General features: G+C 42.5%; 1 protein-coding gene across 1 annotated transcript in view; it reads right to left on the bottom strand.

The window, feature by feature from the left end:
* Positions 1-503: 503 nt before the first annotated feature.
* QSOX1 (quiescin sulfhydryl oxidase 1) overlaps positions 504-26556 on the bottom strand; it is an 89143-nt gene continuing 63090 nt past the window's right edge. The window contains exons 8-12 of the mRNA XM_061634252.1: positions 24801-24930; positions 16554-16670; positions 15954-16098; positions 9055-9231; positions 504-6223 (exon numbers count right to left, since the gene is read on the bottom strand). Coding sequence (XP_061490236.1) covers positions 5364-6223; positions 9055-9231; positions 15954-16098; positions 16554-16670; positions 24801-24930 — 1429 coding nt within the window. The 3' untranslated portion in view covers positions 504-5363. The remainder of the gene's footprint in view (positions 6224-9054; positions 9232-15953; positions 16099-16553; positions 16671-24800; positions 24931-26556) is intronic.

The raw sequence follows: 26556 nt of genomic DNA, 5'->3' as shown, positions 1-26556 counted from the left end.
GAAAGTTTTTAAAATGTTTTTAACGCTGTTTTGTCTTAATGTATTTTAAATTTGTTTTTATGATGTTTTAAAGTGTTTTTAGTGCCTTGTTTGCTGCCCTAGGCTCCTGCTGGGAGGAAGGGTGGGATACAAATTAAATCAATCAATCAATAAATAGTTGAGGTAGCAGTTATTAAGCAGGAAGCTTATCATTGGGTTAGGCCTGGCTTTGCCAACAGTGTACTCACATGAGAAAGATAAAATAGCTGCTTCACAAAACCACAATATGATGTAATCCCCACACACAAAGAACACTCCCAAGATATTTCATTAATCTTACTGAAATCCTATTGGCTTTCCTCAAAATTCCTACTCAGTTTTCACTACAGCAAATTCACTCTCCAAATTCACTTTAGGAGAAATTCAGTGGCTATTGTAGATGTAAAAAAAAAGGGCTGTGTACTGCCCCTTCTCCGCACCAGTCTGTGCAATGCATTGTACTATTAGAAACTTGAAACAAAAACTTTGGTCATACACACACAAACTTTTATTAGCAAAAATAAATTTATTCCACTAATACAGTTAAGACACAGTGACAGCATGAGAAATCAGATGCTCTTGGATCATTCCTGTGCAGCAGCCGCAGTGGAGAAACACAGAGGAAAGGCAGTGTGCCAAACTCATTCAGATCTGAAGAAGTGACATCAAATTTTCCTTTTATTTATTAAAATAAATGGGTCCTTCACTTCTCCACTATAAACATGTCAGGGCTCTGGGGATGTAGGGAGAAGAGGTTACAATGCGGTAGAGTGCTATAAAAACAGGCTTTTGAGAAACACAAACCACACACATTGGGGAGAATCAGGTGCCCTGCTGTAATCTACAAGTCACTGGGTCATACCCTCCCCTTCCTCAATTCAGACTGTGGTCCAAATGTACAGGATTTTGGTTTTGTCCTCCCCCCCTCACACTTTTTGTTAGAAGAGTGGCACAAATATGTCCAAAGGAGATTATCAGCAGGCAGCCACTTGGGACAGAAAATGATTCTCATGTAGCGTAATGCTAATGAAAGGGGTGGGACTTGCCCAAAAGGACTGGATTTACCACCCAGTTGTGCAGATATGGGAAAGAAAGTAGGAACCAACATTCCTTTTAACCTCTTTCTATATCTTTCATTCTGAAGGGCCAAAAAAGGCATCAAGATCTTCACACAGGGATGGCCAACTGGCAGTTCCAATTGGCCACTGAAATAGTATTTATTGAGCCTCTGGTGGCCTTAACCAGATTTTAAATTCACTTGGTGGGAGAATGCCCCCAATTTCACTCATAAGGAAACAACCACCTTCAAGTAGTAAGTAGGAGATGGAAACAAGTCCACACTTCAGTATTACAGCTTTGTATTTTATACATGTTTTAATAACATTATCATGCAAAACCACATGAGCTCTGTAACTGTGAAACAAGATGGTGCCAATTTTATTTTAGAATATGAACTGTGATGTCAGTTTGTGCGGCAAAACACATTTCCAGCCTCCAAGCTATTGTCTGAAGAACCTAACTACTTAGAAAATCTGCCTAAAAGGCACTCAATGTCTTAGCCCCCCTCTTACTAGTTATACCTGAAAAGGGCTGACAGGTTTTCAAAACTGTCACTTAAACCCATCAGCCCCCAAGCGATATAATCCTTAAGGCCCTGCAACTGCTGTTAACAGACTTGCAAGAACAATGAGGGTGGTGGTGGGGAGACGATTGTAGCAGTGCTTTTACCAGAGGGGGCCTGGACACAGAGACATTTATATGTTCTGAAAGCCCCTCTGAAGCCTTGGAACTCAGGCTCCCCCTTAAAAAAAAAGTAACCTTAGGTTTTAGGGTATTGATAAACATAGTCAAACAAGAGAGAATTTAAGAGCAGCCTAAAAACATGGGGAAATAATCCAATTACATTAGACACTAGCTTTGAGGTTTTTCAAAGCATGCAGAAAACCTTCTTTGTACAACATGCAACCAGGCCTATGCTACATTCTGCTTGCTGGAGAGTCCAATTGTTATTGTCAGCTAATGCTAACAAGGTCCCAGGCACTTAAACATGTAGTAAAGTTACCTACCTCACAGAGTGAAAGGTAAATGACTGCTGGAAAGGCCACTCTTTCTCAAGGGGAACTTGAAAGGAAGCATATTTGTTCCTTGGTGCAGGCACCCCCTCCTCTAAGATTTCATCATTTTAGCTCATCTAGTCCTATAGGAGAGAGCCAGTGTGGTGTAGTGGTTAAGGTGTTGGACTACGACCTGGGAGACCAGGGGTCTAATCCCCACATAGCCATGAAGCTCACTGGGTGACCTTGGGCCAGTCACCGCCTCTCAGCTTCATGAAAACCCTATTCATAGGGTCACCATAAGTCGGAATCGACTTGAAGGCAGTATATTTACATATAGTCCTATAGGAAGCTGCTTTATACTGAGTCAGACCATTGGTCCATCTAGCTCAGAATTGTCCACCCTGACTGGTGGTGGCTTTCCAGGGCTTTGTTCCTCCTTTCCTAATTTTTTTCAAAACATTAAGATGCCATGACTGAACAGAATATGGCTGGATTAAATTGCTAGCACCTCTCTGTAGCCAGGGCAGGAATTGTCCTTGTGAGAAATAAGGGAGGTCAATGCTATACTCCAATAGGTAACAATGAACGGAGTGTTTAAATGCACCTGAAAAAATAGGTAGGTCCCAATAATATTAGTGCACATGTATAAAGTAGGTTTCAAGTGGTCAAAGCACTTCACATGCATTAAGCACTTTGGTAACTTATCTGTTTGGTAAAATAAAAAATGTAAATACACTGCCTTCAAGTCAATCCTAACTTACGGCGACACTATGAATAGGGTTTTCATGGTAAGTGGTATTCACAGGGGGTTTACCATTGCCTCCCTCTGAGGCTCAGAGGCAGTGACTGGCCCAAGGTCACCCAGTGCACTTCATTGCTATGTGGGGATTCGAACCCTCGTCTCCCAGGTCATAGTCCAACACTCTAACCACTACACCACACTGGCTCAGCTAGTAGTATTATCTCCAAGTTGCAGGTGGTGAATTGCAGTTGAGAGAATAGGGCTTGCCTAAGGCTACCATGTAAGTTGTGGACAGAGGTGAGATTTGAATCATGGACTTCCCAGGTCACCACTCACAGGTCAATGGGGCGGTTATTAGAAGGTGGATGGAACCATATAAGGCACTTGTGTAAAAATGAACAGCTTAACTTGCTAAGGAAACTGGGGAGACACCAAGATAACAGCAGTGCTGGGAGTAATGCAAAACTTGGGTGAAATCTCAATTCTTTTGAGGGATGCATCTTCTGTAATATCTGCATGTGCCATGTATCGCCCCATTTCCATACTTCATTCACAGCAAAGAGCTAGCCACTATTCTCACCAGTAAGATATTGGATATTTGCTATACCTTATCTGAAAACCAATTTATTATATGGATGATGGCTCTACTATACCATCATGTGTCTTTCTACCCAGTAGTGAAAAGACAGCTTTATTCACTTACGCACTTTTCGTGCTATAACCACCAATAACTTTTCTGGTAGAGGCCTTTCCAGACTTTAAACTGAGACGCAGCTGTTTCTCTCTCCATTGAGGAGCCTCAACAGCTCTTGGAAAGGGCAGGCCAGTTGGCCAAAAGTGATGAAGTGGACCAGAACTGGTGGCTAAGAAGTCTCCAAGAGCTTGAGGTACCACCCAGGCCTGCTCTGCCCAACCAATATTCTACCTAAATTCTAAGGCTTGCTGAACACATGCTCAAAGATCACTCTAAACAAACAGATATAGTTAATATGCGTCTCAGGACTAGCTGTTTATTAATGTATGTATGTATTTTCTTTCAAGTGTTCCCCACCCACCTCTTGGCAATTTGTCCTACTCTCACCCCATCACTTCACTTTGATTGGCAATGGCATTATAAGAAGCTGGATGGTGATGGTGACAAGAGCAGCCTGAAAATAGGGGTATCTGGTGTGTGTGTGTGAGAGAGAGAAAGACAAGCTATTTTGGAAAGAAGGGCCAACATCAAAATAGTAGGCAGGCCGGCTAGCTGAAGGATGGCCGAAGGAAGCAAAAGCTGGAGCAGCAGAGAGGGAAGGAAAGAGAGAGGAGGGGACAGGCAACCATGGTAGGGAGGTACCAGCAGTGAAAAACATTGGGCTTCTCATAATGGGAAAAGGTTTGCTATGAGGTTCTTTTGCTTAGGATCTACACTTTCTGTTGCCCAGCCCTGAGTGTTTGTTAGATCATTTATGCTTATTGCCATCCTTAGCAGTCTCCCATTTCTTTACACCATTGCTCAAGTTCAAGACCACATACTTTGGGGTTGTTTTTGCCTTGACTCTCCTAATCCAGGGAACAGAAGGTGGTGCAACATGGAAGAGACAAACAAGGCCCAACTATGCTATATAGCCAGGCTCATAGGAATGCTTGTAGAAGGAGACGACAAAACCTCTACTGCCTCTGCCATTTGTGGCATCTATGCTGCAGGCTGGATACCAAACGTAGAGTTGAGATGGTGGTAGAAACAGAGTTCTAGCTTATTGTTTTTAAACAGCTGCAAACACTGGCTTTATTCAAGATAGTTTCACAGTAGATCAGAAGCTTTTGAATCCAGTTTAGTAAAAACAGATCAAGGCATCTCCTTATTATTTGTTGACTGTGCTTCTACATCTAGATTTAAAAAACCTGGACTGAGTTTTCTTCAGGGAATAAAAGGGCTCAGAGATACCTCAAAATAGTAGGCACAAAAATTCAGCCTCATGCCCAAAGTCCAACATTTTAACCTGGATAAGCAGCCTTTAAAAATTCAACAGAGGTCTCTCTCGATAATATTCAAAAACAGCCATTTTGCAGCTGCTCCTAAATTGGCCATGTAAAACCTCTATAGATCTAAAGATCCCCCAAGGAGAGGCCAAAAAAATGTAAAAAGCCCCCTCATTCCCCAGAGCATTATACTATCAGAATGCGGTCTGACCCCACCTGCCCCTTTTGACACTAAAGTCAACACATCACTCAACAATTTGTGCTCCAGTAGAGATACAGAAATGCAGAACACACATAAAGACACAATGTGGCGACTGCTGCATAATGAACAGGTCTGTCTTATTCACTACATTTCCCTTTATACACAGATGTGTAGCTGGCCCAACACAATGCATGGTAATGGCAAGTGCCACACAATACAGATATTAACCTTTCACAACTGATGGGATACCTGTGTATTTTTGTATTTGTGCATCCGTAACCAGAGTATGAATTGTTGGTGGGAAACCACCACAGTATGCAGACATGCGCGCACCCCCCTTCTCTTACCCACTGGCTCCTCCTCCTCCTCCTCCGCTTCTCTCTCAGGCTGATGGGAAACCGAGACGGCCCTTGCGATACCTCATGCGCATGCGGAAAAAAGTGTACATGCCCAACAGACACATGGAGGAGAGGAAGTACAAGACAATACACAAGCTGACATCCAAGCGGGAAAATCCTGCTCCCAGTATGTGGAGCCACTGGCTCCTTCTCAGGGTGATCCTGCCCTCCTTATCAACCTCCTCCTCCTCCTCCATGGCACCAATGAGCTGCTGAGCTCCGATACCCTTCTGCCTCAGGCGACCCCAGACTGCATCATAATTAAGAGACTGGTCGCTCTCATCTTCCATCAGCACCAGCCCTGCGTCCCTCTTACTCCGCCTGTGCCTGCTGCTGGCCTCACTTGCCGTCTTCAAGGCCTTGCTCTTGTAGTGGTGCTCACTGAAGTTATCCAGATCGACAATGTTTTCCTCCAGCTCTTTTGTTTTGGTGCTCATCTTGACGATACTTGGCTTATGCACCTCCGGAGAGCCTGATCTTTCCAAACCGGATTTCTTTTTTTCCGTTCTTCCACTCTCTGGTTTCTCTGTCCTGTTCTTGTCTTCCTCAAACTCCTCTTCTTCGCCTCCTCTACCATTCTGTTGTCCTCCTCCCCACTCCTCTAGCTTTCCCTCGGCTTCATAGCCTCTCTCCTCAACATCTCGACCCTGCCTGACCAGATGCCCCCTCTCTGGCTTTAAGAAGTCCAAGTAAATGTTGCCCCGTGAAAAATGTCTCTTAAAAAACATCAAGATGGCCCTCTCATCCCACATGCGCCTTCCATTGATGGTTATCTGACATGACCAACACAGATCCTGGGGAGGCCACTGGATCTTGGGAAATTTGGGATCATCACTTGCAGTGCCTACAAAACGAAAATAAAAAGTGACGTTTCAGATATTGCCATCATGAAGCTTAACAGATGTCATTACGCTATATTCTATGTAGACTATTAATAAACTATATTGTGGACTAGCCAGTTGTGGCCCATGGACAAAATTAAGCCTCTAACAGGTGACCAGCTATCCCTCCCCAGGATTGTGTTAAGAGGTGCTGGCATATTGGCACAGTGGTTGGAGCTGGAATGGCCCACTTCCTGTCCAGTTCCTGATTACTATGCAATACGGATGAGTGATGTGCTTCAAAGCAACACGAATTTGCTTTGCTTTTTTGCTGAGTCAAATCATACCACGTTCCATAAAAACTCATATAATCAAGAAAATATGTTTTGCTACAGGAGTCCCATTTAAGCTATGTTTGAACTTTATTTTCTGTTTTCTGCAACTGAATATTTTAAGAAGGATCCCTAAATAGAAACATTAAACATTTTTCAAATAAAAAAGCTGAAAAAAAACAAGCCTTTGTATTGTTTAAGGTTAAACTTTGCTTCATAGCATTAGTCTGATTAGTAAAATAAGTGAATGGAAAGAAACCCAAGAGGGACAAAGAAGAAATAATTTCTTTGATTCCTTGGCTAGGCCCTTGTGCCCTGTGCCCCTCCCCCCCTCATCTGTCAACAGGAGTCATCTACTCCTCCCCATGTCAGAGGCAGCAGGCCTGGGAACAAGGGATTGCATCTGTGTGCAAGAAACTGAACATTTGGATGGCCGTCTCAGGAGAAGGGTCCTCCCAGGGCACGTGTTGGCCTTTAAACGCCCCCTGCAGTAGGAAAGATGGATAAGATTTAGTAGCTACATAACTACCAGCTGCTTGTTCCTCTAGCATCAAGGGCTGGAGTTAGCCCCTTGTCTCCACCTCACAATTGAACCTATGTGTATGGCAGGGGTGGACTATTAGTGCTGCATGTGCCTGCATTGCATTGCTTTAATTCCTCCCTTTGTAGAAGGCAGGCAGGCGGCTCTCTTCAGCATGGTGGGTGGTAAGGGTGCCTCTCAGGCTTCCCTCCAAACTGCAGTGGCCTCAAGGCTGGTTAGCACAGGGAGTTACTGGATTTCCAGAGCCAGAAATATGGCATGTTGGATGCTTCATCCTCAAAAGTGCAGCACAGAGTAAAGACAGGCTAATTTGTTTCCATTAATGATGGAAGATTTGTATTCATTCAGAAATCCTTTCCCCCCTCAGTCAGTCACTGGCTGCAAAGCAGGGCTGTGGAGTCGGAGTCGTGGAGTCGGAAGCAATTTTGGGTGGAGTCAGAGTCGGTAGAAATGTACCGACTCCGACTTCAAAATAAATTTTGATTGAGAAATTTTTTAAAATATAAATTCAAAATGTCAAAGAAGCTTCCCATAAAGTCAGCTGTAGTTGAGCATTTCACCATAACTCAAGATGGAAAACATTTTGTGTGCCAGTGACACAGGACCCAGATGAAGACAAATGCTGTGATGCCAAGATCAGCGCATATTCAGGCAGCGATAAAAATGCTCCCATGAGAGCTTCCAATTTAAAAAGAGATTTACAGCCCTTTCCAGGGCTTTGGAGTTGGAAGCAATTTTGGGTAGAGTCGGAGTCGGACAGTAGAAAAATAGAGGAGTCGGAGTTGGAGTCGTAGTCGAAGGTTTGGTGTACCGACTCCACAGCCCTGCTGCAAAGTAACAGGGAAGAAGAGGGCATCTTGCGCTAATAAGCTCGCTCATTTAAAAAAAAACTTTCCCCCTTTATTATGTAGGGCCAAACTTGCTACTATTCACTTTTGGGATCATTGTTGAGTAAGTACAGCGAAGAACCTGGCTGGGAAAAGTTGGTGGCTTTAAGTATCACAACTGTAACCAGAAAGGGGGCTGCATTGCACATCAGAATTAAAGAGAACCCAAAATCTATGGGTGCAAGACAGGTTTATAAACCTAAGCTAGATTCCAAATTTCCCAGCAAGTTTTGAACATAAATGTTCTTTTGAGAAACTACTCAGTACACGATTGATTGATTTACAGAAAGTTTCCATCTTCAACAGTTCTAGACCTGTTGGCTCATTCAAATTTCCCATGAAAAGCAAAGCTACCATTCAAGTGTGGAGACTGCAGCTTTTCTGTAACGTGGGAAACTTGTACAACTGGTGAATAGTTCATTTACTTGGCAGTAAGCTGGAGGAGATGAGATTCAACCAGGATATAGATTTTGAGCATCCATAGGTTGAGTAGCTTCCCTGAGGAAGGACACTTATGCTAAATATGCACTAGGAAATTTGGAAACCAGTTGCAAATAAATCTCTTACACCCACAGGTTTGCCTTCTCTTCCCATTAGCCTCTGAGGGCAGCATGCTGCATTTCCCCCCTCTCCCTCAATGATTCTGGAAGGACCCAGGACCCCAAACCATGAACTGTCTATCCAGTGCTAGGTCCTAAGTTAATAGAAAGAGGCGAAAATCCCATCAAGGAAACCCAGGGGAAGCTCAGGTCCAGTGATGCTTACAAGCCTTTTGCCTGCCCTGAGGTCTGGTTTAAAAATTGCCCTGAGTGGCATGGTTGCTGCCACTTGTGTGGTTAGGAGAGGTTGTGTGGTTCTGTGCCAGGCTGGCGACACTCTTCCTAAGGGCATGGTGTGGAAGTAGCCACAGCACTCAGCTAACATAGAAACCAGACCCAAATTTTCAGAAAGCTACATCTCGTCCTTCTTAGTGTCCACTCAGGAGTGACTTAAGGAAATGGCAGACAGCCTACCAATGGGGAGCACTCTTGCATGTTGCCCTGAAGCAGGCTGACAGCAGTCAACATGTATCTCACCACCAGCAGCGCCCTTACCTGCCAAGCGAGCATTGACTCTGTTATGCCTTGACCAAAGCCAGAGAACAGCCCCATCTTTGTTCCTCACTTTGTTCATGGACTCTGCTGCCATGCCTTCAAAGTGGTCTGCACACTCCCGGCAGCCAAAGAAGTACTGGATGTATCCTCTCATTGTAGGAAGGACCTCTGATGGTGCTGGAGGGAGAGAGAGGAAGAGCAGCCCTGTTAAAATGAGAGTAACGGGTGGGCGAAAAAACCAAACCACACGTCGCACCTTGTGCCCTCTCAAGGTGAAGTCAGGCACTGTCTTCTACCCTAAATCACCACCATATCTGTTGTTACTGCAAAAGAACAACCACCAGTGATGTATTGGCCCTGGCCCCGATAGTTCTTTGGGATATGGGTCGCAGGGGGTCCCTTCCTTTCAACCTGAGCAGGAAGTGTCTGGCAGAGGCTGCTGCTGCTATTTGCCACACTCTCTGGGCTTCAGGAGTTGCTGGCAGGCAGCAGGCCTCTAAGGCGGGAAAGGACAGGTAGGAAGGAGAGAGGCTTTTCCTTGCACACCTAAGGAGAAGGGAGAGGCACTGCTGTTCGTGCCGCTGCCCAGCATGGCATGAGTGAGCACTCGCCCCCTTTGCTTCATGGTCTCACTCACTCAAGATGCGCCCCGCCACTTCCGGGAAGGGTGACTTCGCTTGTGCCTGCTTTTGAGACGGGCTCCCGCCTCAGAAGAAGCTTTTTCAGATATAAATCAGTCAGAATTTTTTTTTTTTGACTGATGAAATTTCTCCCGGGCAGGGAGAAACGTAGAGATCAACCTGAAAAGCCTGTTTTTGTTGGGAGGACTGGATTTCATTAATTTATGAGAAAAGGTCCAGCCAGCAATGCTGGACGGACTTCCGAACAAGCTCTATCTGATTAATGCGACACGTTTATCTTTTCTTCAAAGAGAAAATGGACTAACAGGCAAGCACCCTTCTTTCTATCTTTTTTTTTTTACTTGGTTTAAATAGTTGCAGCAAAAAGAGATTTGTCAAATGAATCAGCTTTAAAGAACTTCTGGGTGAGCTATAACTCTTCTCTGTTATTCACGAAATTAACAGCTTATCTCTGCTTCTATTGCAAAAAGCTGTCCTGGAAGTGCATTCTAAAGATATAAACAGAAGAGGGATTTCTATTCCGAAGAGAAAAAAATAAAAAATATGAACTTTGGAACATTATATTGTCTGGGACTATTCTCTTTTTGGTCTATTTTATTTTGACGAATCTGCTTCTTCACGACGCCACTAACTGTTTTGATGCTGGGAACTAAATTTGTTTTGTATTCTTGAACATAGAGAGATAAGGCAGGCTGCTCTGTTTATACTGTGATGTCATCAAGCCTGGAATATTAACCCAATTGTTGCTGAAATAAGAAGTGGTTCTTCTTTATTTTTGTTTTGTTTTGTTTTCGTGGTTTTAAAAATGGCAATCAAGAAAGTGGCTGAGAATCTGGAAGTAATTATGTTTCAGAAAATAATGGATGAGATTGAGATAACGAAACAAACCCTGCGACAGGGCAGTAAGGAGCTGAAAATTGAACTGAGCAAAATGACGCAGGAGCTTAAAGAAATAGGGGATCCTGTGAGAGAGGAGAATGAGATCAGAGATGAGAAAAGAAAAAATAAAGGGAAGATACAAGCCCTGGAGATTGGAACAAATGTGGAATTGGAAAAAGATCTGGAGTTTATGGATATTAGAAATAAAATCTACTGTTTGGAATTTAACGTTATCTCTGAAGAAATTAATGAAGATATTAGAGATAAAGTTATCAATGGCTTGGATAATTTTCTGGACTGGAATGACGTGATGGAGCTTGATATAGAGAAAATCTATGGAATTAACTGCAGCCATGTGACAATGGAAAAACTCTCAAGAGATGAGCCAGTGCATTTTGTAAAAAAGAAGAACAGAGATATGACTTTACAACAATATTTCAGCAACTTATTCAGAATCGATGGCAAGAAAATATTTGGGATAGAGGAAATTCCCATCAGACTCTTATTATATGACTATGGCTATGACAGCAAGATTATTATGGAATACTGATAATGGAAGATTGGACACTGAAATTACTGGACTTAACAGGACTATTGAAGATGGAAGATGGAATTAATATGGATAATGGAATAATGGCTACTGAAATTATTGGACCTAACAGATTTTGATGAGATGGATTAATTGATATGTTTATTTGGACTATGGTTATGACAATAAGATTATTATTATTATTGAGATGGATTAATCGACATGTTTATTTGGAGAAAAATTGAAAGATATATCTCTCAAGGAATTGAAACCTCTGACTTTTTGTGGAAAGAATAAAGTAATGTTTATGAGATTTGATGATTAATTAAGATAACTACTGGAGGAAAGTGATTTTATAATATAATTTAAGAGACAGGATTGTTATATATTGTAGACCTATAACTGATCTGCGACAAATGGGAAGTCAACATTTTATTTTTTTGTTTAATCATTTTTGTTTTGTTTTGTTTTTTGTCTTTGAATGTTTTATGATTTTGTTTTGTTTGTTTTATGAAAATTTGAATAAAATTATTGTAAAAAAAAAAAAAAGATGCGCCCGCCAAGCAGCAGCAGCAGGAGTGCCGGAGCCTCTTCCTTCCCCCGTTCAAAGTGCAAGCAAAAGCCTCTCTCCTTCCCACCCCTCCTTTGACCCCCAGAGGCCTGTCGCCCACCCACAATTCCTCCCTCCAGCCCAGCGGGTAAGAGCAGCAGCGGCAGCCAGGAGGGGCATGTTGACCCATGTGGGGCCATCTGTTGGCATGCATGTCTACTCAGAAGTAAGCCCCAGTGAGTTCAATAGGACTTGCTCTCAGGTAAGATAATACAGGATTAGCATTGGAAGTTCTGTTCAGTTCCAGGAACCTTTCTGTAGGACTGAGCTGCATGTCTTCTTACCCTATTTCACAAGGCCTAGAGTTGAAGGTTCTTTATATTTAAAAAAGTTGTTTTTAAAACTTAGGATAAATTCTATCTTTAGCAGCAGGCCATCTTTCAATCATTTAGGACCAAGGGTAATTTTTTTCTAAGTAAACATGCAGCCTGGAATACTAAGCACACTTTTCTAGAAGCAAGTACCACTGAACATAGTAGGACTTAACATCTGAGTAATCATGCATAGGACTGCATTGTTAGGATTAGAGAACAAGGATTTGGAGTCTACACACATTCACTATTATTTGTACAGTGCAATCTAAAAACAAAACAACATTTCTGTATCAGTGCACAAGAAAGACACATTTAAAATGAGTTAAAAGTAACTAGAACAAAGATAAAACTGACTTAAGATTGGATAAAAACAGTTTTATGACTTTTGTCTGCAATCTTTCTTAATGGATTTTAAATAACTTTACATTATTTTGTAGGATTTGGGGGGGCTTTGAGTTTCAATAATACACATGGGCTCACAAAAGTTACAACTTTTCGTGTAATGATTTATGAAGAAGCTTCACAGTGTGGATAAGTGTTAAATAAGCACATAAATGTAGGCAGAGTAATTTGATTTTGGGCTACATGTTTCTAATTTTCATGCAATCTTTTGTGTGAACAGTTTTTTTATTCTTTTCTTTCCTTCCTGTAGAAGAATTACACTTTACACTTGGGAGGGGGGTTGACATTCCAATAATAAAACCTGTATAAGTACCTTAGATACAAAAATACAAACCATGTCCCAATAGCTGTGTACTTGCCAATATCTCCTTCCATATTCACAGGATTTAGGTTACAGGCTAAAGGTGGCAGTAAAGCAGTGGAGACTGGTGGCCCTAATGTCTGACATTGCAGCCACCAGTCTCCACTGAAGTAAAGACAGATTTGAATATTTTGATGTGTGTTCCTACGTAGCATATTTGTAATGAAATCACCCCTTCGGAGTTTTCCAACATTCTTCTTATGGTTGTTTAATGATTACACAACTTACCACATTCAAAATGGAATAAACATGTATTATTATTAAAGCTGGGGATGGCTGCCCTAGAGGATTTCTTGTAGCAAGCAAAATTTATCAGTATCTTCCACTTTTTTGGACAGGTAAAGTCTACTAATGCAGGAAAAGTGATAAATACAAACAGGAATTTAGGAAGGACAACAGTCTTAATAGATGAGTATCTGCTAACTAAGATCAATTCAATTTCCATCTTTCCAGAAAAATAAATGCTAGGGATGTATCCAATGCTGCAGCTCCACCGGCACGACTGTCTTCTGGACATGCAAGAGTATGCTCTTTCCCTCTTCTGTCCCCTCCAGCACCCTGCCCACCCTTGCAGTAGATTTAGGGAGCATATGATTGCTGTACACCGTCCAGAGAGCTTCGGCTATGGGGCGGTATATGAGAGCAATAAATAAATAAAATAAATAAATAAATATGGGGGTGAGGGAGAGAAAACAGGAGTCCATCATGCAAGCAAAACTCTACTCATGCAGGATTGGATAAAAACAGAGTAACTGCTGGATTAGGCCAATTGGCTGCATCTAGTCCCGCAGTGGTCAACCAGATGTCTATGGGAAGCCCAAAAGCAGGAGCACTCTCCCCTCCTCTGGTTTCCAGCAACTGGTTTTCAGAAGCTTCTGATAGTGGAGGTGGAACATATTCATCAGAGTTAGCAGCCACTGATAGCATCATCCATGAATTTGTCCAATTCTGTTTTAAAGCATCTTTAAGGTGCTCCAAGACTCTATGTTGTTTCTGGTGTTGTTTTGCAAGTATTATTTTATTATTTATTATTTTATTTAATTTATATACCGCCCTAAGCCAAAAAGGCTCTCTGGGCGGTGTACATAAGAGATAAAACAAGCACAATATATAAATACAATAAGTATAACAAAATCAAAGATCAAAACAAACAATAACAAAGAACCAACAACGTCAAAATACAACAATAATGAAAATACTAAAAATAATAATGAAACACATTTTCATTTAGTTCTCCTGTTCTATTGTTCTAGTGCAAAGTGTAAAACAAAAGAAAGATGTCTTTTACATACAGAAAGGCAGCTTTGAATCCAGCCCATTGCGTATACATTTGGATTTTACCACGTGCTGCCCCTTCACCAGTTCCCCAGGTCAAATTGCAAACTATGTTTTAAACCTCTCAAGGTCTTCATTGCATTTGTTGGGAGAAAAGGAGGCTCCCAAACAATTGGATCTGCTGTGTGGACGCACAGAAAGTGGAAAGGGGCGTGGTTGTGAGGGGCCATAGGCATGACTATCCTGAAGGGACCCTGCACTTCTCAATTCACCACTACACTACTGACTACAACAGATTAACGTGGGCGCATTTGTACTGTACCTACACTTCCAAAGTATGGTAGTTTACTGTTGAAGTTACTACTGGTGGAGTAAAGTACTTCAGTTCTATGCTGTCCACACTGCTAACTCAAGGCAAACCGAAAGGCTTGATATCAAATCCAGGCTGCCAAACTGTAAAGCATGCAGATAAAAGGCACTATTTGCATCAGAAAGTAAAGGGACACTTAAAACTTCCCTTGTTCATCACTTTCCCTCTCTGGGGTTATGGACAAACCTTTGCCACATAAACAAGAAAAGTGGCTGGAGGAGGGTGTTGTAGGAGCAGAAGGTGGGGGTAAGGGTTAGGCACGGCTTTCCTTCCTGTTTCTTCTTTGTTGCAAATCTGATAAGGGGTTTAGACAAATTCAGAGAGCTTCGGCTATGGGGTGGTATATAAGTACAATAAATAAATAAATAAACAAACAAACAAATAAATAAAGGATAAGGTTGTCAAAGCTACTAGCTATGATAACTATGTTCTACCATCAGTGTGAGAGACACTGTGCCTCTTAATACCTGTGGTTGGGAATCACAAGCGGGGAGTGATACTGTGCTGCTTGTGGATTTTCCATACGCATCTAGTTGGCCTCTGTGAAAACAGGATGCTGGCCTAGATGGGCCACTGGCCTGAGCCAGTAAGGCTCTTATGTTCTCAAATCAATTCCTTTCCCTGCCACTTTGCACATCGTTGGCATTCAGTGGGGAGTAAAGCAAGTTGGTAAGGTGGGCAGCACAGGAGTAAAGTACTTTACTCTGCTGGAGTCAACTATCACTGTTTGAGAGTAACTGCAAAACTTCCTGGCATTTTTTTTAAAACACGTTTTCTATTTTGCAAATATAGCAAAGATATCTTATATCTGCATCCCAACATCCCAAGTTACTTTTATTTTCACCTCAGCATGACCCTCCTGAATGCTTCCAATATACTTACATTCTTCCTCCAATCAGATTGTTAAAACAAATCAATTATAACTTTGATGATGTGTCACAAAAACCAAAAATGAATAGTGAGGGACACCTTGAGACATTTGTTTGGGATTTTATTTATTTATTTATTATACTTGTATACCACCCCACAGCCGAAGCTCTCTGGGTGGTTTACAGTAATTCTGAAGTATCCAGGGTTGTACAAGGTCAGAAACTTTCCTCTGGTCCCTCCTCAAAAAGTAGTTAGTAAAAAAAAGAAGCACGCCAGTAGTGAATATGCACCGAATCTTTCAATAGTGAAAAATGAGTGTGGAACAGTGACCAAGATAAGGGACAGTGCAAGATAAAAACTCCTTGCTGACGTTTTTGGTAAAAGATCAAATAAAAATGGCAGAGATGCATGAACTGTGACTGATCCAAGAGAAACCAAAGATTGCCAAGCTGTGATGTGAACCTAGGCCTTCCACCCAAATTCAATAGTCTAATATATTCCTACACATTGGTTGGGAACTAGAGCATAATACAGATAATATATTATATAGTGTAATATGTGCTTTTGGGGAAAAACAACATCTGAATTCAGGGAGGACCCAGGCTGTGGGTTTAATATAGACCTTTAAGCAGAGGGTACGTTACTTACAGGCATATCTAGGGCTACGGAGTGCTTCCTGCACTGTCAGGAGGTGGAATAGAGTCCACAGCCCACATGGATAACCTCGGAACCTAGGTTTGCTCCCTTGACATCCTACCCACGTTGGATTCTCTGGCAACCAGGCATTTGGAAGCTGAAAGAGAAGGTAGGAAAATAAAGCATAGCAAGGTTACAAGGGAAAGAGAAAAGACAGAATGGGATGAAATGGAGAACGGTAGTTTTCAACTGTGTTCTGGGAAGTTCTGGGGTTCCTCAGACGTTTAGCAGGGACTCTGCAGTGCAAAGATCAGCAATGGAGGAGGAGGGGGAGCTCTCCCATCACACTGTCCCCATGCAATGGGTCACTGTGGGGAAAGCAGGACTTGGGTATGTATTTTTTCTTCTATTCCAAGTAAAACAAATTCTACACAAAAATTATGCAAAAATAGTATGGCACAATACTATCCTTTTTTCCTAATTTACTTATTTTTATTTATTTAACAAAATTTATATACCGCTTGACTGTAAAAAAAACTCTAAATATTCCCAGAAGACCACAATGGAATAAAACACGTATTTCTGGGGTAGAAGTATGGTCAGTTACTATACCTCATTTTTATTCCTCAGAGCTTCCTTCCACTCACTCTGTGAAACATTTGTCTTGGGCCTCAGCCACGAGTCCACGTTGCGAAGGTAGTTCATGACCATCAGGCGTCCAGGAAAATACTAATGTAAAAAATGCAAAGAGATAGGACACAAGAAGATTAAATAACAGAGGCTTATTAACTTTTACTTGTGGCAGAGGTAAATACTGGGGAAGGGGGGCAGTCATGAAACTCTGGTGGCCATGCCCGGGGCTGTAAGTGTATATATACTACAATGTGATGGTAGCACAGAATATACAGTATGGGATGCAGAATTCAAACTCTATCAGTCTGAATCCAGACCAACCAGCAACAGGGTATATATGCGTGTGTGTGTGTCTGTGTGAGCAGACTAGCAGTGATACCGCCCGTCCCCTGCAACAGTGGTTGTGCTGTGTTCACCAGGATGGGGTGGGGTGAAGTGTTGAAGTCAGGGAAGAGCTGGGTTGGTGGCATCAGTGTTTGCAGGTGTGTGTGCCACCAACCTGGAGCTTCCCTGACCTCGCTGCTGCCTTACCTTGTCCAATCCTGGTGAGCTGTGGTGCCACTACCGGAAAGGTGCTGCTGCTACTTCACCCCCTCAAACACTGCTGCTGAGACCAACTCAACTGTTTCCTTCCTTACTCCATTTGTTGTTGTTATGTGCCTCCAAGTCGACTACGACTTATGGCGACCCTATGAGAATCAGTGACCTCCAATAGCATCTGTCATGAACCACCCTGTTCAGATCTTGTAAGTTCAGGTCTGTGGCTTCCTTCCTTACTCCATAGAGATCTACATAGAGGTCTCTGTACACCTAAATCTTAAGAGGTAGCAATGTCAAGGGACCCACTAACATATCCTTGATCCACAAATCACTCCCATCTAAATCATCACAATCTCACACCACATAAAGTGTATGATCTGCCACATAGGTAAGGCCCCAAACACTCAACTGCACTGTTTTCATGGTGCTCCTAATAAGGAGGTGTTGGGATGCATGCTGAAGTCCTCCAGCACCAGAAGCTGGGTGTCTTCCACATCTAGCCCACCTCTGCCAACTCAGGCAGGACCATATAGTAGCGCAGTGAGTACCACAGGAACAGAATCCCCAAGCTGTCCCCAACACCATGTATAAACACTCAAAATTAGGAATCTGAAGGGGAGCTCCAACAGAACACAGAAATGCCACTTTCCCAACCATCATGTCTATGGTAATGTTGAACTGAGAACCTGGGAGGACATAACTGAGGCAGGCTAACATTGCCTGCCTTGTCCATCCAGGTCTCAGTAATTCAAGCAAGGAAATCCTGCTAGTATCCTCTCAGCCTCTTGTATGATTTTCAGCAGAAACATTTACAGATCCTTTTGACAACTTTGAAAGTTAAAATACTTCAAAATGTTATAGTACATGGCCCCAGGCCCTCTGACTGCAGGGAATGGAGAAGGAGCCCCCAGCTTCTTGTAGTTCTGTTATTCCCAGTGTCAGATATTGCACAGATGAAGGTACTAAGCCCTGCTGGTGATGGGACTATAGGCAACTTCAGCCAGGCTGTTTTAACATCACATACCAAAATCCTTCTAGTCCTAGGAATCTGGTGAGCCTGGAGAGCTAATCCTGTGCCACTGCCTACTATATACTTCCGAATGGCTGCTGCAACTAATCATTTGGGGAAGCCACTACCCTACCCTTCTGCATTTCTCAACTGCCTGCCTACTGCTCCAAGTATTTGCTACTACCTGTCCAAATGCTGGAAGCTGGAATCACTTGAAGCTGGGATGCAGAAAACATGGAGGAGCTCCATATGCTATCTGGTCTGCTGCTTTCCTATGGGCAATGTGGGAATTCCTGTCCAAATTTATCTAAGCAGCTGCTTGTTAATACCAGGAGATCCTTTTATTCATTTGTATTCAAGATGCTGCCATAGCAAACAAGCCGGCCCCTGCGGGCCAACAGCCAAGATCCAAATCTTGATTGTAACTCCAAAATAGTCTCCAAGGAACAGGTAAAGCTACTTTGACAATAAGTCAACTCAAATCCGATTAGCATCAGCACTTTAAAACCACAAGCACTCCAGGGAGAGGGGGCCACAGAGCTACACACGTTCACAGGAGTGGTGGAGGGAGGGAGGCTGGAGAGACGAGAGAGAGATGTAGAGGAACGAGTCATGTCACAAGAAGACAGACAGAAAGTGGGAAAATGACAGGTTGAACGGGGGGCGGGGGGAAGTAAAGGAAATAGGAAAATTGACTGGGAGGATAGATAAAAGGGAAAGAGGTTTAAGAGTCCTCTCTTATTAATGGAGGCTCTACAGACACCCCTGCTATGCCACCCAATTACTGAGAGCAGCTCTTAACTTCCAATGCAATTCTTGTAAAAAAAAAAACCCTGGGAAATACACTGTTTCTTGATTCCTTTCCTAAAATACTCTGCAGGAAGAGTATAGATGAGGACTGAACACTTTCCATATCGCTAAAGATTTTGCTCCATTCACACACTGGGTCATATGAATAAGCATACAAAGTTGCCTTATACAGAAACTAAGAGAGATCTAGCTAGCTAGATTAGTGTCATTAGACTGGCAACCGCCCTCCGAGGGTCTCAGACATCGTGTTAGTGTGTCGTCGTCCCCCCTCCCCCGGCTACCCAAATATCTTTTTAAGTAGTGATGTCAGGCTTGAACCTGGGACCTTACAGAAGCAAATCTATGGATCCCCCAAATCTTTAGATTGCTGATAGATGCACAGCAGCCAAACTTTAAAGGATGTATATAGGTGGTGGTGGGGAAACCGATTGGATAGGACAAAAATTCAAGAGCCACAATTAAATAGTTGGATCCTAGTATGACTGCTCCATCTAGTGGCTGTATCTTGCAGCACACCTTGTATTGGGCACAAAACTGTTATTTTCAAACCTGCTATGCTTTTCCAGAACAGTAGCTTTGTCAGTCTGTTATAAAATAATAAATAAATAAAAACCAACCAAGAGTCTTACAGCACTTTACAGGCTAAAAAATGTATTGTGGTATAAGCTTTTGTGGACTACAGCTTACTTCAGCAGACGAATGAAGTGATATCTTCAGCTAGCGGATATATATGCATATTTTCTAGGGCCAAAACCTCCCTTGGTTTTAAGATGGGGAACCTGCTGCCCTCCAAATGTTGTTGGACCATTTCCCATCCGTCCCATCCATCATGGCCAATGGTCAAGAATGTTGGGGAGTTGGGAGTCCAGTAATATGTGGAGGGCGACAAGTTCCCATCCTCTGCTTAAGAGAAGAGGTAAAGCTCACAACTGCGCTCATCCGCTAAAAAGCTTAGAAATTGTTAAACCACTGGTCTTCACTTCTGCACCATGTTCTACAGGCTCCCATATCATGAGCACTGACAACTTATTTATTTCTTTTATTAGATTTTTATACCGCCCGACTAGCATTAGCTCTCTGGGCGGTGTACAACAAAAACAAAACTTAGCTTCCATGCCCTCCACACTTCCGTCTTTCAGCCCCAATCCTCTAACTTTGCAGATCTGAGAGACACTGTTGCTCAGGACACTATAGAGGCAGTGGATACCTAACTGCATCCTGATTTCGTTTATGCTTTTCTCTGGGTTAGAGAGAATGGCATTCATTGGTAGTGACAGTGTATATAGGGGAGAATAGAGACACATGACTTGATGGGTGAGATTCTTTCTCAGCACCTGTTTTTCTTTGACAAGGCTCCACTTTTGAAAATTCAATCAGCCAAATCAGAGACAAGCTAGATCTGCCAGCACATTTCTTCGTCCCATTTTGCTTCATAACTGGAAAGAGCCAAGTAGTGTACTATTTGGGCTCTCATGGGAGAACTGAAACCACACACACAATATTTTCACCAAGGACTGCAGAGAAGACCACTGCAATATCCCAGAAATATGTGACATACTCTAAAATGGGAAGGAGAGAGTGAAATTTTGCTTTGGGTTGGCAAAGCCAGGGGCACAAACATTGTGAAGGCTATAGCTACTGAGCTATTTTTCATTATTTCTCCCCTGAATTTTGGGCTGATTATCCCTCTTTGCAGGTAAATTCTTTTTCTCAAATTACACACTACTAAGACAAATCATTTGTAATTTTATGACAAATCAACTTTTCATCCTGTAAAACGGCAGAATGTTGAAAAGGGGCACCCTTGCACCTCTGTAAGGTTCACACACAGGCACAAAGAGTGAAAAATCTGAAAGCATTCGCACCAAAAGAGAATGTCACAGCAAGAGGTACAGTCTGTAACCAAGCTCAAATAGAAACAAAATATACCTGAGCTAGGATTTTGAGCTTTGCAAAGAAATGTCACAGCTTGTACCTCTTATATGTTATGACATTTTGATCCCACTTATTGTAACAATATTTTTTTAGTCTTTCAGGTGCCACATGATTCTTTCTTGGTTTTGTTACGCTTTTGACATTCTTTTCACAGCCCAGGCTGCTCATAACTGAAACCATCCAGATTGTAATTTCATGGGAAGCAGCTTTGGTGGCGTAGGGAAACAAGGGGGTAGGTAACTGAAAGGTTGTGGAGATGTGTATTGAAACAAGACTGAAGGTCATGGAAGGAGAATGTATGCCAGAAATTCTACTTCCCAAATACTGAAGCCCACAGAACATGATGTCTAGAAACCTTTTTCCTTCTTTCTTTTAAAAGATGGAAGCTAAAGTTCTCAGATCTCCAAATTCTGCACTATATTATTTTTATTTTTTAGTATATGTATCAGTCACTTTTTTCAGGAAAGTGAAACTCACAATGACTTACAAGAATATTAAAAGCAAAGATAAAAACAAGGATAAAACAAACTAAAATACACAAGTAATATGTACAACAGAAGAGATCCAACTCAGCCTTACTCTACTAAAATATAAGCAGAAAACTTAACAATAATTTTGTGTTGCAGCATGTTACCATTCAATCCTGAGAAATTCTGTTTGCATTTATAATTTTGTTTGATATTCAGCCTTGGACAGCCTCCCTCCCTAATCTCTGGACGCTTTGGTACATCCAATCTGATAAGCTGTTCTCTAGGAAGTAGGGCCTGGAGAACAGACCATCAGAACCCACATGGTGAAAATGTGTGACTGTAAGGTGGTTTTCCAGGATGATTGTTATGCTGTTTTGCTCATTTTGAATTTTCTATTCCTATAGAGTTTTTCTGTTTTCACTGTTAAGTGTTTATTGAATAAAACACTTAATAAAAAGTGCCGTCTCTGCATCTTTTCAGCGCTTTTTGAAGACTTTCCTCTTTCAACAAGCCTTTTAGGTTGAGACCTATCCCAGTCTGCATCTGTGTTAGAATTGCTTATTATGTTTTTTTAATAATGTTTTTAACCCTTTTAAAAAGTTTTTTTAAAATGTTTTTAACGCTGTTTTGTTTTAATGTATTTTAAGATCTGTTTTTATGACGTTTTAAAGTGTTTTTAGCGCTTTGTTTGCTGCCCTGGGCTCCTGCTGGGATACAAATTAAATAAATAAATAAACAAACAAACAAACATGGAATATGTCTTTTGCATTTTTATTCTTGAGGAAGTAGTATTCTTTTTAAAGTATGGCTTTTTCATGTTTTTTCACATTGCTTTTTGTGCTGTTTCTTTTCTCTCTATGTGTGTATTGTATCCTCACTGTTGGAGTACCCTTCTGGCTGATCATCATGCAATGGTCTGAGATCTCACAAGGCTTGCTACTTCCTCAAAAACATAACGATTCCTGCTGGCAGACACTAGGTGGCAGTGTTTGAGAAAGAGGGAGGAGGGAGTCATCCCACTCTTCAGAACAAAAACTGACACAGCAGGGCAACTCCTCAGTCCTCGCGCTGCAACTCCCAACATGGAGATTGTGTTAACCGAAACTACGTACAGCACCATTTAAACATGGCAAGGAAAAAGAAAATAGAAGGACTGACAACAGACCATTGGCCATCACACTCTAACAATAAAACAGACAAGACAAGCTAAACATCATGTGTGGTATGTAAGGCAGAGGCGGCAGCCCTATATCTGAGCTCCCCTAGACACAAACCAAAGACTCCAATACAGCAGAGGAATAGTAAGGGAGGGCTGAATGCATCCCAGCACAATCAGCAACCTCCAATTCACAGTAAGTACCAATTTCCATTTTTGCCTGATTATGTGAGGATGCATTCTGTGAATAGGATATACCAGAGCAGTAAGCTGTTTGTTCAGGATGGGATTCCTCTGCTCCCTTACTATGTCCTTTCTCCTCTCTGCAACACCTTCCTGCCAAATGCTGCATCTGAGGATGTATATGAATCTAATTTATAATGCAGTGGTTCCCAACATGGAGCCATGGCTCCCAGGGGGCCCACGAAGTAATCCACAGGGGGCCACAAACAGTAATTATTATTATTATTTATTTATTTTAAAAAGTCTCCACTTCCTGGACACTGTCTCCTCTCCACTGCCACTGCAGACGACACCTCCCCCTTGCTCTAAATGAGGGGAGGACTTTTGCTGAAGCACCAGAGCATCTTTCAGGCGTGCCAAGGGCAGGCCTCTGCCTATAAAACATAAGGTAGATGCCAAAGGAGGCTGAGAGTGGAGCTACCAGGATGAAGAGGACATTACTATCACAGACTCCCCTCGCACTGCTGACGATACCCTTACTCAGAACAAAAGGAGAGGGCTTTTCATGAAGCAGAAAGAAGCAAAGCTGCAAGAAAAGGCTGCTTTCCCCTTTCCTTCCTGACAGCCAGCCTGCCTGCCTTTCTTGACTCCTGCTTTGCTACCATCTCCTTTAAAAAATTATTCTTATTTGCGAGGCCACCCAGATCTCGTCTTCAGCCCAGACGGAACCAAGGAGCAGTGAGGAAGCTCAGGATTTGCTCGCCCCCCATCTCTGAGGCTAAGGGTGTGTGCCAGCATCCCCCCTTTCTTCCACCTACACTCTGGCCTCCCAACCTCTCTTTCCAAGATGCTGTGGCAGTTCGGGGCGTCCCCCCTCCCACGTGCCCAAATGCATGCATACCTGCAGATGCTTGCAGGAGGGACAGGTGTGTTTGTGTGTGTGTGTGTGTGTGTGTGCATGCGTGCTGATCTACCTTCTGCTCCACTCTCATTCCGCAAGTGCATGCTGACCAAGTCATCAGTTCCAATAATCACCCCAAAGCCTAAAAGCACTAACCCCCCTCCTCAATCTATCCACCCTTGTTTTCACAATCTAGCATCCCCACCACTACCACATTGCTGCTTTTATTATCATTACTACTACGACGACGACTATATATTTTTTAAAAGCTCAGCAGGTTGGCTTAGGGTGGGGTCCACATCCTGCAGCTGAAATGTGTTTATTTATTTATTATTGCGTTTATATCCCACCTTTCCTCCAAGTTGCTCCAGGTGGTGCAAATAGTCCCCCCTCTCCATTTTATTCTTACTCCAACCCATGAGATAGGTCAGGCTGAGAGACGGTGTCTGTCTCTTCCCCACCCCACCACAGGGCTATATAGTGCTTCCCTTGCTGTGCTATATATAGCACTAGAGGCCTGCTAGCCCCAACATGAATATTTTATAAAAAAATTAATGTACTGCCTTCAAGTCGATTCCGACTTATGGTGACCCTATGAAGAGGGTTTTCATGAGGCTGAGAGGCAGTGACTGGCCCAAGGTCACCCAATGAGCTTCATGGCTATGTGGGGATTCAAACCCTGGTCTCCCAGGTCATGGTCCAGCACCTTAACCACTACAATACACTATGTGTATTTTATGGCTAAAAGATATTGTATAGCAAGCAATTCTGGGCATGGGCATGGAATTCCCCCTCTCTCCTAACCCCACCTTAAAGATACTCATTGTAAGTTATCAGAGGCTAGAGGAATCCAGCTCCCTCGTTTCTTAGACCTTTTCTATCGGTACCTGTAGGCTCAACTACCATACACATTATGGAAACTCACAGGTAAAACTCCCTTTCAAAAATCATTCCCCCACCCCTCAAAGCAGACTGCTTTAATAACAGTTAAAGTTATTGTTTTTGTCTTTTGAGAAAAGTGGAAATTTAATAGCTCACATGTGACTTTTTAAGAATGGAAAGATCCAGAATAAGATGAACAGCTTTCACACAACTTTTAAAAAACAGAGTCACTGCTACAAGAGGGAGGCAAGTGTATTTGTAGAAGCTAAGGTGGATGGGGAAGAAGAGGAAGAGGTGGGACTTAAAGTCCTCCAGGATGAAAGACTTCATAAAAGCTCACCTTGACCAATACAGCCACATATTGCTTCAGCGCAGAGAGGCGCTCTTTGTCAAGGGAGAGGAATCGGGCTGCCTCCATCCGTAGGGTGTAAAGCACTGCAGACTCCACATCAGCCATGTACAATTTTTTCCTGTGCCAGAAAATTGGACACAAAAGAGAGAGAAAGCCTGCTCAATACTGCAGCCACACAACTTACACCGGAGGAATCAACAACTTGTGGCCCTTTGGCTAAATCCAGCTCTTTGTTTGGTCCAACAGATGTCAACTCAGAGCCAAAGGTAGGCGGAGCTGGCATCAACTGTAGCCACAGAATTGCAGCAACCCACTTTGGAAAAGGGAAAAAGGGACCGTAGCCCACTATCTACCATTACCTCTTCAGGGTGGGCCTCTGGTTAAACTGACAGCGGACACTAAGTCATCCACAGTCTTTGCTAAGCTCCAGGAAGCCACCCCGTCAGTCCCAAGGTGGCTTACATCTGGTTCCCAGGCGCTCTCCCGTCCAGGCACTGACCAGACCTGACCCTGCTTAGCTTCAGCAGGGAGCTGGCCTCATGTGCCTTCAGACCACAGACGGCTTATTCCAAAACTGATGTTAGTCTTTAAAATGCCACAAGCCTTGCTTGGTGCCTTTGCTACTTATTTCACTAAAAAACTCTGGCCTGCCCATCAGAATCCCCTCACAGGCTGAGTTAAGAAAAATGCCATCTTCTCCTGGCCTAGAAGTTGTTGTTGTTTAAGGAATGAATTTGATAGTCATCTTACAACTTAATGAAAAACTTCTGGAGCAAGCTATCATCATCATCTTTATTGTTACGGTCATAGACCAGAACATTCACATATAACGCTATGAACAATTATACAAAAGTACGAAGATACAATCATAAAATAACGGTAAAACAGTTACATAGCGTGGCAAAAACACTCATAATAAAAACGGTAAAAACAATGGAACAATAAAACAGTTATAAGACTATGGAGAAATGGGAACATCTGGAGGGGTGAATACCCTCCGAGCTGATTGGGCCGCAAAAATGTATTTAGCTACTAGCAAGGTAGTATCCCTGCTAGCCGCAGACAGAAGATAAAAAAGTAAGCGGTCAAGTGGTTTGTAAGGAAATTTATTTATAATAGGAGTTATAAATTTAGAACGAATATCATCATATAAAAAACATTCAAAGACGACGTGAAATAAGGTTTCTATGCCGTTAACACCACATGGACATAAGCGATTTGCATAAGGAATGCGCTGGAATCTCCCTTCTAATAGGGCGGAGTTGAGACAGTTGAATCTAGCCTTCATAAAGGCTAGACGATATTTAGGGATCGTGAGGTATTCCAAATAGGGGACACTGAGTAGTGGCGCAAAACTTAAACCAAAATGAATAGGGGAACAGGTCGAAGTGGCAGCGGTGATGGAACTTGGGAAGTCCATGTCACTAATGCGGGTCAGGATTGAAAGCTTAGCTGACTTTAAATCCTGAGACGCCAGATGTTCATCTGAAAGGCCAATACTTACAAGATAGTTTGTATACGTTTGGGCCCATGTTGAGATGAAGGGATCTTCCCCAGAGTAAAGGCAGGTAGCCAGAAGAATTTTCATATGACATTTTAAGCCAAAAATTTAGGGCAGCCTTCCAGACTTGGGACTTAAGCGAAGCTAGACCAGTTTCTAACCTGAGGACCGCCGATGGAACACATCTAGGAACACCTAGGATTTGTCTAAGAAATAGGGATAAAACTGCCTCCATTGAGGGGT

Source organism: Rhineura floridana, chromosome 6, assembly GCF_030035675.1.
Source record: "Rhineura floridana isolate rRhiFlo1 chromosome 6, rRhiFlo1.hap2, whole genome shotgun sequence".
NCBI lineage: Eukaryota > Metazoa > Chordata > Lepidosauria > Squamata > Rhineuridae > Rhineura > Rhineura floridana.
Note: the sequence above shows the minus strand (reverse complement) of the source record. Positions and strands in the feature narration are given on the sequence as shown.